Here is a 17094-nt window from a genome sequence, read left to right as displayed (position 1 = left end):
GATCTAGGGTCAGTCCACCAGCACAGGCCCCAGTGAGGGGTGAGGATCTAGGGTCAGTCCACCAGCACAGACCCCAGTCAAGGGTGAGGATCTAGGATCAGTCCACCAGCACAGACCCTACTCAGGGATGAGGATCTAGGGTCAGTCTACTGTCACAAGCCCCCCAAGAGTCCTCAGTGGAGTTGGCCGTTCCCGCCACTATAGAGTCAGATGCCTGTGTGTGTGTGTTCTTGTGCTGCCTCATGAGCAGTGTGATCTTGACACAACTTTGCAAAATGAGGGGAGAAACGCCCTGTCTGGGCGCTGGGAGGATTCAGTGAGGTAGTACAGATGAGGCTCTCACACACAGGAGCCCAGCCATCAGTGCTGGCTTCGCGAAGGGCCTCGAAACATGGCATTTTTTCAGTCATGCTTGTCAGTTCACCTGTCTGCCCTCTGAGAGGGGTCAGGGGACACAGCGACGGGAAAGACTCCGGTGGAGATGGAGGTGAGACCTCGCGCAGGGGGACAGAGGGAAGCGAGGCATCAATGCCACGCAGTCCTGGCCCGAGGACAGCGCTCACAGAGCATCAGCTCTTACCGTCCGTGTCACGAGGGTTGAGGTTTGACTCACACGGCGTGCTGTTCAGGCTCTGAAACTGACAACGAGGCACCGTTACAGTTTCCACAAGGGCAGAAGTTACCTCTCATTCCCCCATTTGTACCTCGGCCAAGTGCCTGGTGTGGGATAAGTGCTTGGTAAATGTTTGTCCTGGGGGAATGTTGTAAACTAGGGAAACTCTGACCTCAGTTGGAGAAGTTATGTGTGCCCCAGAACGTCCCTAACTGAGCCCTGACAGTCCCATCGCCCGTTCGCCTGTGCAGCGTCCGTTTCTCAAAACTCTGCCTGAACCGAAGGTGCAGATCCCCGCACGCCGTCAAGGGGACCCAGAGCGTGCCTCGGGCTCCCAACAATCCTGAGCACAGCGTCCCTTCTTTAAAGCCATCGTCCTCTACGAGACCCTCATCCTGCATGAAGGTCACAATCACCCAATGACCTGGTGGCCTCTGAGCAGTCCTGGAGGCCAGAGCAGATCTTCCTGCTGCCCCCGGGCCTCAGCCTCTGGCCGGGATAAGGGAAAGGTGACTTTGCGAGTGACATTCCCAGGCTGGTCCGTCAGGCCTGACTCTCTTCTCTGACAATAGGGAAATAATCCCACTCTATTGGCGTCCATTGAACGAGTGACATCTCAGGCCAGAAGCTCGAATTTGCGGCCTCAGTTATCTCTGCGGCTGACATTTGCCTTTGGGTCATGGTTTGCCTTTGAGCTGTGCACAGTGGCCTTTCCTCGCCCCTGCATTAGTCAGAGTGCTTATTTCAGTACTTAGGGAGATCCGTGGGGGCCAGCCGGCACACGGAGTTGTTTGGATCCTGATTCCAGCCAGCTGACGCCCGCTCGCTCCATGTTCTCGTGGGCAAGTGACGGCTCCCAGAGTGAGGTTCTGTGTGTTTTCGTGGGCATCTGGCCAGTCTGCATCCTCTAACCCCAGAGTCGTCCTCTTATCCCCTGACCCTCACCATCTGTTTCAGTTACTTTGTGACAATAGTAACAGCTCCACGGGTGTCATTTTATATCAAACTGGAGGTGGCAGCTGGTCTGTCCCTGCAGGGTTAGTAAATCCGCCTGCTTATGGCCTGTAATCAGTGAGACCAAGGCGACACCCTTCTAAGTGTTTCTCCGTCCCACTCAGAAGTCACATGAATGGGTCCTTTCCCCATGATGGGCATCAGAGCCCCGGTGTGGAAGTCCCTCGTGTTGCTAATGAACATCGATTAATCACAAAACCACGTGGGGACACAGGAGCCCACTGTTGGTTACCTGTTCTGGTCTCACACATTTGACTGTGTTGCCCCAGCTCACTCTTCTCTCCAGACTGGAAACGATGGTCCCTGGACACTCCGCCATTCGGATTTTTTGCAGGGTTCTGGTACTAACCTCTCAGTGCCCAGAACTCAGGGGAACACAGAAACTCGTATGGCGATTAGGACAGAGCTAACGGCCTTCCCCGCTGGCCGTTCGCTCCCCACGGCCTCGGCAGCGCCCAGCCCACCTGGCACATACGGGCGCCCGTCAGTGACGTGTTGACTCGAGCTCAGGGAGCAGTAGAATTCCCACTGATCCCTCGTGTGGGGACTGCCCTCCATGGTCTGTCCTCGACGAGAGCCACCCGGCTCCAGCCCCTGACTCAATGTGGTCGATTCTGGTTCCCTGCAGACGTGATGTTCTGTAAAGTCGCCGCACACGCTGACTTGGTGAACACGGAGCCTCTGCCCCTAGTGGACACACAGGTCAGGGTCCGGCCAGCCCCTGGTCACATTTCCATCAACAGTCGTTGGTAACTAGGAATGCCGCAAGTATCGATTTGGGGTCATAGCAAGTCTTAGTGAGGAGGCAACGTGGAAAATACAAAATCTGAGTAGTGAGGATGGACTCTGTCCAGAGCCAGGATCCGACATACTGAAAGATGGTCACAGGGAGGACTAAAACATCCATGCAGTCCGTCAGCCTCGTCTTGCCCATTCTGGAACCTTCCACCCCATCACAAGTGCTAGCCGAGCCGACAGAGCTAAGCTCTCAGGTGAGGCCTTCCTAGCGGGGCCGAGGCATCACCCACGGGCAGCAGTATCGCGAGCAGGAGTGACTCTTGGCCAGGCCTGCAGCCAAGCATGGGCAGGCGGTCCCTTGAGCAAGTAGCGTGCCCATAAGGATGAGAACCCAGCAGAGCTGGGTCCTTGGGACCCTCAAGGCAGCAGAAGGGGGCTGGGAAGTGGGGCCCACACAGCCCCTGCCTCCCCGAACCCACCCCGAGGGCCTGCAGTGTGCTTGGCCTTGGGGCCCCTTCCATCACCGCCTCTCCTTGGCGGCCGTGCTCCCAGACAGGTGAGCATGCGGGGGAGACAGAGGTCAAGAAGCTGGATGCTGGCACTAAAAAGGACTTCTGTTTCCCTCCTAAGGGGAGCGAGGCCCAGTCGGGAGTCCGGGACTTCGGGGCTTCCCAGGCATCACCCCCCCTTCCAACATCTCTGGGTCACCTGGTGACAAAGGGGCGCCTGGGATATTCGGCCTGGAAGGTAAGCAGGACTCACGCTTCTTTCTATGCTTTGCAGTCTCTGGGGGCAGGAGCTGGCGATGCCCTGACTCCGTTAGGGACAGACAGCCTTTCCTTCCTGACTCGAGGACATTATGCTGAGTGAAGTAAGCCACGAAGGACAGATACTGTGTGATTCCGCTGCTATGAGGTCCCAGAGCCGTCACATTCCTAGAGACAGAAAGGAGAATGGGGTCCCCAGGGGCTGAGGGAGGGGACTGGGAGTTAGTGTTTAATGGGGACAGAGTGTCCGTTTGGAAAGATGAAAAGATCTGAGATGGATGGTGGCAATGGTTGCACAACAGTGTGAGTGTGCTTAATGCTACTGAACCGTAAAAAAATGGTTAAGATGGTAAGTTTTATGGTACAGATATTTTACCTCAATAAAAAAAACACTTCGTCCAGTGTTACAGACTTGCCGAAGAACGTCCCCTAAACGGATGACTTTGCGTCAGGCCCCCTGGGCGCCTCCTTTGGTGGCGCCCGGCACTGCATGCCATGACCCTACCTTCCTCCCATTTCACTCCCCTTTCTTTTTTTTTTTTTTTTGGAAGATTAGCCCTGAGCTAACATCTGCTGCCAATCCTCCTCTTTTTGCTGAGGAAGACTCGCCCTGAGCTAACGTCAGTGCCCGTCTTCCTCTATTTTATATGTGGGACACCTGCCACAGCATGGCTTGCCAAGTGGTGCCGTGTCCACACCCGGGATCCGAACCGGCAAACCCCGGGCCACCGAAGCGGAACGTGCGCACTTAACCACTGTGCCAGTGGGCCAGCCCCTCAACTCCCCTTTCTTTGACCAATGTCGATAGGTTATCGAGGTCCCCCAGGGCCACCTGGGCCTGCTGCTCTTCCCGGGAGCAAAGGAGAGGAGGGGAACCCAGGAGGTCCCGGAAACCCAGGGACCAAAGGATGGGGCGGAGACCCTGGGCCCCAAGGCCGGCCTGGCGTGTTTGGTCTCCCAGGAGAAAAAGGTAACCGCACCCTTTCAGAGGCTCCTCTTCTGGGGGAGGCTGGTGGCGCTGGGCAGAGGTGACTGGAGCCCCCACCTGGACGTGGGTGTCCTCAATGTCCTGCTTGTCCGGAAGGGCCCAGAGGTGAGCAAGGATTCATGGGGAACACAGGACCCACCGGGAGCGTGGGCGACCGAGGTCCCAAGGGACCCAAAGGAGACCGCGGACTCCCGGGTAAGTGACCATCTGCACCGGCAGAGCCGCCTGCTCAGGTCAGCTGGCACTGGGGAGGACTGCGGGAGCATGGGCCCAAACCCTAATGTGCAAAGGGGAAGCCAAGAGGGGCCTTCCGAGGCTCCCGGGGGGCTCAGGGAATGACAGTGATGCCAGAAGGGCAGCACTGAGCCACCTGCCAGGTGGGAGATTGTCCATCTCGTCTCTGGGGTGAGATTGTTCTAGAAGCTCCAAGACTGGTTTCAACAGGTGAAAAACTGGAGTCAAGATCAGAGCAAGAAAGTGAAGTGGTTCCCGTGTGTCAACTGGCCTTTCTTTTCCCCTCCAGGTACCCCAGGTGCTGTGGGGTCCCCGGGGATTGCAGGAATCCCTCAGAAGATTGCCATCCAGCGGGGGCCAGTGGGTCCGCAGGGAAGAAGAGGCCCCCCGGGGGCGCAGGGAGAGATGGGGCCCCAGGGCCCCCCAGGAGAACCAGGTAGGAGCCCTGGCATGGGGCCGCAGGGAACAGCTGCTTTTCCCATTGGCCTGGTTTCCGCTTGTGTCTTCTTGCTGGAAAGCGTGCGTTAAGCACCAGCGATGCCGAGCGTCGTCTCTCTTTCCACGGCGCTCACACCTGTTTCCGTGGCTGCACAGGGCTCCGTGGGGCTCCGGGGAAGGCGGGGCCCCAGGGAAGAGGCGGTGTGTCTGCCGTTCCTGGATTCCGAGGAGACCAGGGGCCCATGGGGCACCAGGGACCAATTGGCCAGGAAGGTGAGTGGCGGACGGCAAAGGGGGCAGAGGGCAGGGACGTCTTCCAGGTCCCACTGTGGGTCTGACGCATGGACTGTGGTGCTCCGGGAGGGGATAAACGAGTCATAGACAAGCAGAGGTGGGAGGTTGCCACCTTTCTACTCTGCACCCCCACCGTGGCTCCTGGGCCCTTGCTGCAGCCTGGGTACTCTGTAACACCTGCCCCGCTCCCTAGTACCTGTGCCTGGCAGGACACCTGGCACAGAGCCCCCAGGACAGCTGGCTTCCTTCCCTCCTCTGAGACATCTGCAGATGCCTCAGAGAAGGAGGCAGTCAACATACTTCTAGACACAGGATCATAAAGATCTTGAAGGCCTGAGGCAATATGCTGAGGGAAACCAATTACATGAACAGGAGCCATTGTAAAGTCTTGTATTAGTGATTTCTTAAAATTATCTGTGCACGTGCAGGATAGGACAGGGCATAAATAATACAAGGTGTGCAAAAAGCATTCTCGAGGTGTGCTGTGGTGCACCGTGCAGTCTGAGCCAGCTGCAGGAGTGCTGCACTAAAGGTGAACGCGGGCGGTGCTGTCAGTGTCCACATCACAGGAAGTAGCAGTCCACCGCCTCCTGAGGGACTGACCCCCAGCCAGGAGATTAGTAACGTGGGGGATGCACATCTGTAGACACATGTGGACAGACGGGGGCCATCCAGGCTGGGAGACCAGGACAGCGAAGGGCAGAGAAAGTGACGAGATGAGACAGTGACGAGATGTGAAAACGTCCCTGGTGGGAAGGAGGGGAGGGGAAGGCAGGCTCCCCCGGGACAGCCGATTTCCAGCATCTGAAGGGTGGTCCTGGGGGAGGCAGTTAGAGGTCCTTTATGTTCCAGGGGCACAATCGAGCCCCCTGAGTGGATGTTACAGGAGGTAGGTTTCTAACCCTGGGAAAGACCCAGGTTGCAGTTGGCTGCCTCTCCCAGAAGCATCCAGCAAAGGGGGCTGCCACTTGGGGTCAAGGAGGCTCGTTCGTCAGTGGGACCTGGGCTGAGATACCTCTAGGGACCCTCTAGCTCCGAGATGTCTAGTTCTCAATCAGTGTCAGCGCCCCCTGTTCAGCTCTGTCACTGAACATCAGTGGCGTCATCCCACGGTGGCTGAGCGTGGACCATAGGGCAAGGCCTCGCCAGGGGGCTCCTGGCTACAAAGGCCAGAGCTCAGCCTTGGGAGAAAGCAGAGCGGCAGCCGTAAATGTTGCCGTGCGATGTCAGCTGTGCACTGTGGGCCAAGGTCCACACAGCAGCTGAAAGGTAGCTGCTCTCTCTCGGACCCTAGGGGAGCCAGGCCGCCCGGGGAGCCCAGGCCTGCCCGGCATGCCCGGCCGCAGCGTCAGCATTGGCTACCTGCTGGTGAAGCACAGTCAGACGGACCAGGAGCCCATGTGCCCCGTGGGCATGAACAAGCTGTGGAGTGGGTACAGCCTGCTGTACTTTGAAGGCCAGGAGAAGGCCCACAACCAGGACCTGGGTAGGTACCGCCCGTGAGCCCCGGGGCCAGCCCGCTGGGGGTGGTCAGGATGGAGCGGCCACGGCGAGGGTCATGGGTCCTCTCAGGTGGATGGGTCTCTCCTGGTTGAAGGCACTGGGCCCGTCCACACCCCCGCAGTTTCAGAAAAGATCAAAATGGCCTGTGATGCCCTAAACCTCAGGTCAGGACCACAGAGACCTGCCTCTTAACCCACAGCAACTTCCAGGGCTCCTGCGGGGCCAGCCTCGTGCTCGCCCCGCTCTGCCCGGAGGTCACCAGCTGCTTCACCCCCTTCTTTCTTTCCACCCCAAGTTCTGTGGACGGTCAGGCCAGGGCATGAGGGGCTGGCAGTCACATAGGACCCCCAGGAAAATGGGTACGTGGATACGTGTGTGCCCGTGTTAGTGCAAGTGAGCGTGGTGGCCAAGAGGAATTCAGACGCCTTAAGCATACACAGCAACCGTAGCGGCCTGGCTCAGAGCAGGCCAGGGGCCTGAGGCTGGGTGTCATGGCCAGGTCAGCGGCCACCTCGAGGGCAGTGCCTTGTGGAAATCCGTGAGGCCGAGTTCTGATGATGGTGCACGCTCCTATCTGTGTGGTCCACTGCCGTAAGAAGTTCTTAAAAAGTGGGCAAAGCAGACACGGATGAGGGCCTGAAATCAAGCTGAGAACAGGGCCCAGCAGGCAGCACGGCGCCCGACAGGCGTCCAGGGGGCACCCAGCCTCGGCTCCGAGCTTGTGCGCCACGGATGTGAGAGGGAACCCCACTCAGCATGAGTCACTCTGGCCCTGATATAAAGCGATGTGTTTACCCAGAAGCAGTAGTTATTTGGGGGTGGGGCAGCCAGAGCCCCTTCCAGGAGGGCCCGTGCGCTGTGCCGAGCCGGGCCCTCCTCTTGGCGGCCACCCTGGTGTCTTGGGGCTGGTGTTTTAAGGAGACACCCCAACATGGGCCTCGCCCAAGCGCTCTTTCATAAAGACTCCTCCTGCTGGCCCATCTCAGTCCAGGGCATGTGTGGAAACGTCTAGAAGAGCAGGGCTAAAATGCCAGGCTAGTTGGGTCCCAGAAAAGGAATTGGAAAGTCCCAGCTTGGTGCCTACCCCATGCATGGCTGAGCCTCACCAGGTCCCTGACGTGGGGCCTCCAGACTAGAGGAGCATCTCCGGCCACACTGAGCTGTGACTCCTTCCGCAGGACTAGCAGGCTCCTGCCTGGCCCGGTTCAGCACCATGCCCTTCCTCTACTGCAACCCCGGCGACGTCTGCTACTACGCCAGCCGCAACGACAAGTCCTACTGGCTCTCCACCACCGCCCCGCTGCCCATGATGCCCGTGGCCGAGGAGGACATCAGGCCCTACATCAGCCGCTGCTCTGTGTGTGAGGCCCCGGCCGTCGCCATAGCGGTCCACAGCCAAGACGTCTCCATTCCCCACTGCCCAGCCGGATGGCGGAGTTTGTGGATCGGATATTCCTTCCTCATGGTATGTAGGACTTGCCTGCTCTCTCGCAGAGCATGGAAGCAGGTGGAAATCTAGTTCCTCTTCCTGACCATACCCTCGCTGGGGAGGCAGCAAAAAGAGCTGCCTTTGTAAGAATAATCAGATAGGGCAGCTGTTGAGGTTGTGCACTAGACAAGGGCACCTGGCCCAGGGGATGAGTGAGAGCTTAGAATCCAGCCTGTACTTCACTAACGGAGCCACGTGCCTAGGCCTGAGGCTGCCCCCACCCTGAGGGGGCCTGTTTGGATGGGCTGTAACTAGGATAAATTTGGCTTGTTGTCCATCTCAATAAGAAGAGCACCAAAGGTGAAGCTCTTCTGGTTTATCAGGTGGTAAAATCTGGGAAGCATTTTCTCTGGATCCCTGAGTATCTTGTGTAGACTCCATCCGGAACCCAGAATGCCCTCAGGAAGCATCTGTCAGCATTTACTTCTATGTAATGTGTTAAACATTTAACATCTCTTTAAGTCTGTTGGTTTAAGCAGGTGTATACTGATGAGGAAAATCCTGGAATACCAGCATCAGATCGCCATTGGGTATAAAATAGAGAACTCGGGTTTGGGCCCACTCAGGTTCAGTTTAAAATCAAGGGAAGAGACTGCGCCCCAGCAGGCTCTCTTGCAGCTTTCCCACTTACTTCCCCGCTTTGGGGGGAGAGGAGAGCCCAGTGGGGGTAGCACTCGTGTTTACAATTATTGCACTCATGTTTCTTATGACGGTCATAACTCCAGCTATATTGACTGGATACCCAACCTGTTGAATATTTCATAAACTATATTAACAGCATAGTATATAAATTATAAAATGTTTGCTAATTTTGTCAAAACAACAGGGAAAAAATCCTAGATTCTAGGTAAGGAAAGAAAAGTATTGATATTTTAATATTCTTAGAGGCATTACTGTTGCTGTAATTGGAAGCAACAGGATGCGAATGTTGTGCAGGGACTGGTGGACATTCCGCTTTTCATGAAGCCGATCATGGGAGGTGACTTTTGGGGACGGACAGGGCGGCCCTCTGGTGGTCCCCGTGAGCTTCAGATGCCTCTGTGTCAGGAGGGACAAGCTCCAGCCACTCCTACTTTTTTTTTTTTTTTTTTTAATGTATGATAGATTACAACCTTGTGAGATTTCAGTTGTACATTATTGTTAGTCATGTTGTGGGTACACCTCTTCCCCCTTTGTGCCCTCCCCCCACCCCCCCTTTTCCCTGGTAACCACCGATCAGATCTCCTTGTCAATATATTAACTTCCACCTATGAGTGGAGTCATATAGAGTTCGTCTTTCTCTGACTGGCTTATTTCGCTTAACATAATACCCTCGGGGTCCATTCACGTTGCTGCCAATGGGCCAATTTTGTCTTTTTTTATGGCTGAGTAGTATTCCATTGTGTATATATACCACATCTTCTTTATCCAATCATCGGTTTCTGGGCATGTAGGTTGGTTCCACGTCTTGGCTATTGTAAATAATGCTGCGATGAACATAGGGGTGCAAGGGACTCTTGGGATTTCTGATATCAGGTTCTTAGGATAGATACCCAGTAGTGGGATGGCTGGGTCATAGGGTATTTCTGTTTTTAACTTTTTGAGAAATCTCCATACTGTTTTCCATAGTGCACCCCTACTTTTTTTTTTTTTTTTAACTCCCACTGTGCAATTCAGACGTTAAAACCGAGCCTCTTCCTCATGAAGGGAGCGGTGTCCCAAACCCAAATGTCCAAGCTGGCCTCGCGGCCTGAGCACTTCCCTCTGTCAGCACCAGGGCAGTGTACGCCGCCTCTGCTTCTGTGACGCCTCTGAGCCCCCAACCCCTGGGACCTGCCGTGCCCCGAAGGCACAGTGTGTGCACTTGCATGGACGTGTGTAGGTGTGCCTGTGGCTGTGGACCAAACTCCGAGCCCTTACCCGGCCTGGCTGGTCCTGGCTCTGCAGCTCCCAGTGGGGCCGAGACAGTGCAGACGTGCCTGCTTCCTGCCACCGGAGCTTGTCGCCCCAGGGTGGGAGGACTGCTGCTGCGAGCAAACTCGTCAGAGGGCTGGCTGTCACTGTCGTGTGCCCAGAACAGGCTGACCGGGGCCCTGCCCGGGCCTCTTGTCCCCTGCAGACCATAGGTGCGACACTCCTCTTCCACACCCTGCTCTCCACTCAAGGCTGGCTCCCCCAAGCCATGTGACACTTCTCATAGACAAGCGTTGGGGTCCGGGGGCCTACTATGTGCCTTAATAAAAACTAAAATGTTTATGAAACCAAAAGAAAGTACAACTTGAAAGTGACAAAGAAAATGTTCCCTCAGACCCTCGGCCCAGTCTTCCAGCTGGCACTGCAGGGTCATCTCCAGTGAAACTTTTTTTTTTTTTTTTTTTTGGTGAAGAAGATTGGCCCTGAGCTAACATCTGTGCCAGTCTTCCTCTGTTTTATGTGGGATGCTGCCACAGGATGGCTTGACGAGCAGTATGTAGGTCCACACCTGGGATCCGAGCCTACAAACCCTGGGCTGCCCAAGGGGAGCACAGGAACTGAACCACTACGCCCCTGTACCGGCCCCTCCAGTGACTCATTCTTAATTAGCAGCCCTCTGAATTAATCACACGAGCAGTCCATGTGGATTGTAGAAAAATCAGCAAGTAGAGATTTTCTAACGAGAGGAGATCAGGAAATCGGCCCGTGCTCCCTTCCTTGTGTGATCGTCAGCAGAGGGGGGCTCAGCCTGTCTCTTTCTCTGCTGATTCTTTTTAACTCAACCTCAGATGCCGACCCACGTATTGATTTTCTTTTTCCTTTAAAAGAAAGTCAATATTTTGGTATCTCTTCTGCCAGGCAGACACTTCATTCTTTGAATGGATGACGGGGTAGATGGTACTTTTCTCCCTAAATTGCAGTCCACTGTAGCCTCTGACTCTGACCTGCTTTGTTGCTGTTCGGGTTGTCACTTAACCACAAACCATGATCATCTGTCCATGTTGGCGGACATTCACCCACGGCCGCGCCCTCTGCACGGCTCCCCCGTGTCCTTGGCCCACCCCTGGCGTTCGAGGGGATGTCACCGGTGGTCTCTGTCGACACAGAGGGATATTCACTGTTTGTGGTTCAGTTGGAGGAAGGCCCTCAGTGACAAGCCGCTCACAGCCCTGCCCCGTCCCGTCTCCCCTCTACGCAGCACACGGCCGCGGGCGACGAGGGTGGCGGCCAGTCGCTGGTGTCACCGGGCAGCTGTCTGGAGGACTTCCGCGCCACGCCCTTCATCGAGTGCAACGGGGGCCGTGGGACCTGCCACTACTACGCCAATAAGTACAGCTTCTGGCTCACCACCATCCCCGAGCAGAGCTTCCAGGGCGCGCCCTCCGCCGACACACTCAAGGCAGGCCTCATCCGCACACACATCAGCCGCTGCCAGGTGTGCATGAAGAACCTGTGAGCCCGCTTGCGGCCACCGCGGCGCGGCCACCTTGGTGCTCATTCTTAACCTATTACCTCAGCTGCCGACCCAAGATCCATTTCACTCTTTCCTTTAAAAAACAAACCAAAGTCACCAAAGGAATCCAGCACTAGCACTTAGACCCAGTAGCCCGGGTCGTCAACAGGCGCCGGCCACACCCCCTGCAGAGCGGGTGCCTGTGACAGTGACACTCCCCCCTCGTATAGGAGCCCGTTCCCACCCCAGCACCCCGTCACCGTAGCCCCCGCTCCGCGCTAGCTGTAGCTGACCTCTCACCTGTCCCCGAGCAGGCACTGCGCTTCCTGGGGCCACAGGCCACCCCTTAGTTAACTCACTTAACAGGGGGGTAGAGATGGAGGAAGCCGTGCTGAGGGTCTCCCGGGGGCCGGCCCTGCTCTCTAGGCCGACGTGATGACAGCACTGTTTCCTCCCGGCCTGTGGGTATGGGTTGTCCCCATGCCCGCAGGCGGCCAGACCGTGCCTTTCATTTCACAACACCGACGGTCACACTCCAGCCCATCCCTCCGCCACGTCCTCACAGGCCATTGGGTTTGGCACAGCTCCCTGGCGGCAGAGCCCTTTGACCCCTGCGTCTGCCAGGCCCCTCGACAGCCAGCCGTGCAGGCGGCCGGGGTGCCCGCTGGCCAGCCCGCCTGGAGACTGGCCCTCCGCTCCTGTGGCGCATGCACTCCACGGCCACTCTATCCCATGTAACAACCACAGAATAAAAGTTGGTTTTGAACATTTTTATACCCACGTTGTTGCCTGCCTTAACTTTCCCGAGTATAGAGCACAAAATCTGCCGGGAGCCGGGGCACCACCTTGGCCCGAGCGACAGCCAGCAACGTGCGCAGCTTGGCTGCACGCGCTCACCGTTCAAGTTTCTGCAGACCTGAACCCCAGTCTGAGGCATCGTCATTCATGCCTCAGGGAGCTTTGTTGGTGCTTATAACCCTTAAGTTTTCGAGAAAACCTCCCAGCCGTCTCTCCTGGGAATTAGGAGGGTGGGTCCCTCACAAACGTCCTTCCAATGCCCTTCGATTCGTTCCGACAGGACGTCCAAGTCAAATCACAGCGTTTCCAAGAAATAGTCTCCAAGACACGTTTCTGGCTTCAGTTTCTCTGGAGCCCAGCTGACCTTTGGGAACCCACTCACAGAATTTCTTTTTACCCTTTAACATTCAATCTCCTATTAAGCTTTTTCTAAGAACAATTTCTACGTAACACAATGCAGCAAGTATTCCACCAGATAATGTTATTTGAAACAGATCAGCAGCTGGCTCGGCTTTTCTTCCCCCAGAAGCTGACGAGACCAGGACTCTATGCAGGAGGGTTATTTGGGGATGGGATTCCAGGGGATGGAGTGGGCCCGGGCAGAGCGGACCCAGGAAGGAGGGCGCCTTGCTAAGGGGGTTACCGCCATGGGCAATTGAGGTCTCTATCCTGCGGGGACCCATGGAGGCAGGCCACACAAGGAGCCTCAGGTTGTCCCTCCAGAGCACAGGAAAGGTTTGCAGCCTCCAGCTCTTGTCCCCAGTGGTCAAGGGTTGCCCATGAGTGTTGGCTCCCACACACTCCCAGGGGTGCCGTGGCTCAGCGGGGCCCTGTGGCATCCCAGGTGGGGGTGGCAGAGAGCCAGGCGAAGATGATGCAAGGTACTGTGGGCCACACCTGTACATGGCTGATTTCCATAGCAACCACCATGGCAAAAGGATGGCCCCAGAGGCCGTGAGGCTGGAGCTTGAAGGATGCCCAGTGCAGCGCCCCCCCACGAGGCCTGTGGAGGCAGCTGCTGATTCCAGACTCCAATCCCCACCATCAAGGGGCAGTCATGACGTTCGTCGTCTCAGTCCTGACTCCTGCTCGACTTGGCTTAGCTTTGAGGCCTCTGTGTGGTCCACACATCAGAGCCAGGTGCTGAGCCACGAAGGAAGGCACGGGGAAGACATCCTCCCAACAGGACATACACCCCGGCAGCCCCTGACGCCCGCCCCATCTGCAGGCTGACTCTTGGGCGGCCTTGCAGAACTGGGGGCTGACTCGGAAGCCCTGCCTCCCTCCCATGGCCCAAGCTCGAGAGCAAAGGGCAGCCAGGGTGCAGGCAGGCTCAGAAGGTGTGGGTCATGCGATGGCACAAACTGGCCGTGAAACTGCAGCCATTTCCACAGAGGCCATCATACAGGGACGGGGTCCAGCTTCTCTGTGGGGGGGACCACTTACCCCTAATTCTACACTTAGAAAAGTCAGTTTTACCTGCAGAGTTCTTGGGAAAGGAATCCGTGCATCTGGACAATGAGGATTTTGTGGGGGGATCCCCACACCTCCCTCTCACCAGGTGGAGCTCGATCCAGGCCCCCTCACAGGGCGTGAACCACTGAGTGAGGCCAAGGAGGAGGGGGGAGGTGCCCCCGGAGACACCCACGCTGTGCGTCCTGGAGATGACGGTGGCCCTCCCCAGGCCAGCTAGTCCCTGGATGGGGAACAGGCAGGACTGGCCCTGCTCACCTCCCCGAGACCCCAGCGGCCCTGACCCACCTGATGCTTCCCCAGAACTGAGCTGGCTCCCTCGTCAGGAACGGGGCCCATATGAGATCAGGGCCAGAAATCCGTGAGCAGGCTGGGGCCCAAGGACCAGGCTGCCTATCGAGAGCCAGGCTGGCGTCCAAAGTCCACTTGGGACAGATCCCAGAGAGGTCTATTTTGAGGGCGACGAGCAAGGGAGGAATGTTTCATGGTGTTGATGGAGAATGTGCCATCCCTGGGCAACCTCCCAGAGCTTGTGGCCATTCGGGGACCCAAGCCAGGGGTGCTCAGGGCAGAAGGGCAAGATAATTTAAGAATATTCGGGAGGAAAGGGCCTTGGGAATCCACTCAGCCAGCCCTGCCTTCAAGCAGGAGCCACAGAAACAATTCACAGGACACTTTTTCCCTCCACAGCCTCCAAAGGCAAGCTCCAGGGCCTCTGGGTGGTGGCATATTTCCTAGCTGTGTCACCAGCAAAGACGCACTTTAGTGAAGATAAATACACCCCCTGCCTGTCCAATGGCAAATTAAACCAAATTGATGAAAACTAACCAAAGTGACCTGTTTTCACTTTTCAGTGGGCTACGGTTGTGAAATTGAAGTGTGAGCCCTCAAGAGGGGCCTTGGGAACCGGACACCTTAACTGAGGTGCCCTGTCACACAGGGGGCTGTGCCAGCTTCATCCTGCAGGCCGGGTGCGTTCACTCTCCCGGAGAAGGCGCCCCGCACGGGCAGAGGCGGGCCTGCAGGGGCCCAGAATAGAGCTCAGGGCCATCCAGCCAGATAACCGACCACCCCACCAAAAAACTCCTCACAAAACATTGTTTTCTCACCGGCCTTCTGTCTCCCTTTGCTTCCTGTTATGGACTGAATGCTTGTGTTCCCCCCAAAACCCACATGTTGGAGCTCTAACCCCCAGTGTGATGGTATGTGGAGGTGGGGTCTTTGGGAGGTCATGGGGCGGGGGGGGGGGGGGGGGGGTCTTTGTAATGGGATTAGCCCCCTTATGAGGAAAGAGAGACCAGAGCTCACTCTGTCTCCACCACATGCGGACACGGTGGGAAAGTGGCCGCCCACAAGCTACGGAAGGGTGTCCTCACCAGAAACTGCATCGGCTGGAGCCCCGATCTTGGATTCCTGCCTCCAGAACTGTGAGAAATAGATGTCGGCCGCTGAAGCCACCCATCCGTGTGCTGTCAGAGCAGCCCCAGCTGCTGAGGCCCCCTCCCCACAAAGAGCCCGAGGCTGGCCCACTTGCTCTCAGTTAATCCTCTAAGAAAACAAGAACTGTTGTCTCACAGCCTCCCTGTGTCAGCATCTTCTAATAACAAAGCAGCCCACCCACCAGCTACCAGAAAGGGGGCTGCTGATTCAGCAACTGCCAGGGGACCCAAACAGACCTAAAAACAGAGCTGTTAGTCTCGCTTCTATTATTGGAACTCATGCCATTAAGACAACTATGCAGATGGGCCAATCTGAATATTCTGGAATTTAGAAGGACTCACTGTAGCTTTTAAAGACAGGGAGAAGTACCTCACACGCACAGCCATCTCCCAAGGTTCCCCAGCCAGGAGTCCACGGGGCCCCAAATCAAGTCTACACCAGTGGAGTCCCACACCAAGGTCCTTCTCAAATCCTCTTTAATAATATGTGTCGCTCACGCTGCTGCAACCAATATAAAAAAGGTGATTCCTGATTTCATATAAATTCACATCGAGAATCATTATGATGCCTCAAGATACAGGGACCAAAGATAAATCACAGTGAAGTGGGACATCTGAGCACAAGAAGCGGGAAGGTGTGCAGGTGCCGACAGGTGCACACGGCCAGGCAACGGCTCCGGGGAGCCAGGCAGTCAGGAAGGGAGCCGCGAGGGCACAGGCCTCCAGCAGCCTCGGCTCAGCAGAGCGCTTTCTGTAGATGATTCATTTGCTCCCCACCTCCCCAGGCAGCGATGGAGACGCAGGCAACTGTGCACATTGACCTTCTCCTCATAACCAGCTGCTCCTTCCGCTCGGGTCTCCTCCAGGCGCCGTCACAAAGTAACTCGTTGACTTTCTGTGCCCCTTCTGACCACAGCTCGGTGGCCACACACCTGCCAATCGTGTAAACTGGGGTTGGGGGCCCCATGAGTCAGGCACAGCACCCAGCCTTGGTCCGTCCGGGTGGCTTGTAACTGGTGATGTCGACAGTCTGCGCTGGCCCCTGGGATCTCTGCCTCAGGATCATGGGCACCACCATCTCAAACAAGGTTTCAAACAGCAGGTCCACGTTGTGCCCAGTTTTGGCACTGGTCTCGAAGCACATCTGCTCAGCGGCCGGCACGTCCTTCTCATCCAGCATCTTGTACTTCAGGATCTTTTTATAAAGCGCCATGGCGTCCTCCGGCCGCACCTGCTTGGGCACCTTCAGCGATGCGCAGCCGCCGCTGGCCATCCCGGGGCTGTGTCCGTCCTCCTCCTGGCTCTCCGCAGCCCCCTTCTCCCTGAGGTCCACCTTGTTCCCCACAATGGCGAAGAGGCAGTCGGCGTTGGCCGTGTCCGTCAGGCCCAGGAACCGCTCCTCCAGCTCCACCAGGCTCTGCAGGTGGTTCACATCGTAGGTGAGGATGACGGCGGCCGCCCCCCGGCAGTACATGGAACCCAGGCCATGGAACTGCTCGCGCCCTGGCGGGGAGAGGGAAAGAAAGACACTGGTTATCTCTCCCCTGGGGATGCACCCACCCACCACGCCACACGAGAGGGATGCTGCAACCGTGATCCCAAATGTAGGTGTGGCTAGACTGGAGCAAGACACTGGCGTGCAGAAAGACGAAGTGACTGGCCCAGGCCCCATGGGATCTAAATGCAATGCCCTCCTCCTCCTCCGGGCGTCTGCAGGCGCATCACCTCCCCCCACCCCCCCACCCCGGCCCCGGGCCCCGCCTTCCTTCTCATGAAAGGTCGTATGGCCTCTTCCTACTAGTGCATTTTAAAAGATGTTTAAATAAAATGCTGCCACCAGGGGTCTCAATTCTCGATGACATGGTCTGTGGACATCTCAGCATCAGTCGTTCTGATGAGG

General features: G+C 56.7%; 2 protein-coding genes across 2 annotated transcripts in view; one reads left to right on the top strand and one right to left on the bottom strand.

Annotated features, from left to right (window-relative positions):
- COL4A2 (collagen type IV alpha 2 chain) overlaps positions 1–12255 on the top strand; it is a 191115-nt gene extending 178860 nt beyond the window's left edge. The window contains exons 41-48 of the mRNA XM_046664030.1: positions 2996–3112; positions 3941–4102; positions 4217–4315; positions 4644–4790; positions 4949–5065; positions 6381–6572; positions 7768–8054; positions 11230–12255. Of these exons, the coding sequence (XP_046519986.1) occupies positions 2996–3112; positions 3941–4102; positions 4217–4315; positions 4644–4790; positions 4949–5065; positions 6381–6572; positions 7768–8054; positions 11230–11487 (1379 nt within the window). The 3' untranslated portion in view covers positions 11488–12255. The remainder of the gene's footprint in view (positions 1–2995; positions 3113–3940; positions 4103–4216; positions 4316–4643; positions 4791–4948; positions 5066–6380; positions 6573–7767; positions 8055–11229) is intronic.
- Positions 12256–15660: 3405 nt separating this feature from the next.
- RAB20 (RAB20, member RAS oncogene family) overlaps positions 15661–17094 on the bottom strand; it is a 34714-nt gene continuing 33280 nt past the window's right edge. Inside the window, exon 2 of the mRNA XM_046663675.1 lies at positions 15661–16697. Within this exon, the coding sequence (XP_046519631.1) occupies positions 16165–16697 (533 nt within the window). The 3' untranslated portion in view covers positions 15661–16164. The remainder of the gene's footprint in view (positions 16698–17094) is intronic.

The sequence above is a fragment of the Equus quagga genome, chromosome 6 (genome assembly GCF_021613505.1).
Source record: "Equus quagga isolate Etosha38 chromosome 6, UCLA_HA_Equagga_1.0, whole genome shotgun sequence".
Classification (NCBI taxonomy): Eukaryota; Metazoa; Chordata; class Mammalia; order Perissodactyla; family Equidae; genus Equus; species Equus quagga.
The sequence above is the reverse complement of the archived record's forward strand: the minus strand, read 5'-3'. Positions and strand labels throughout refer to the sequence as shown.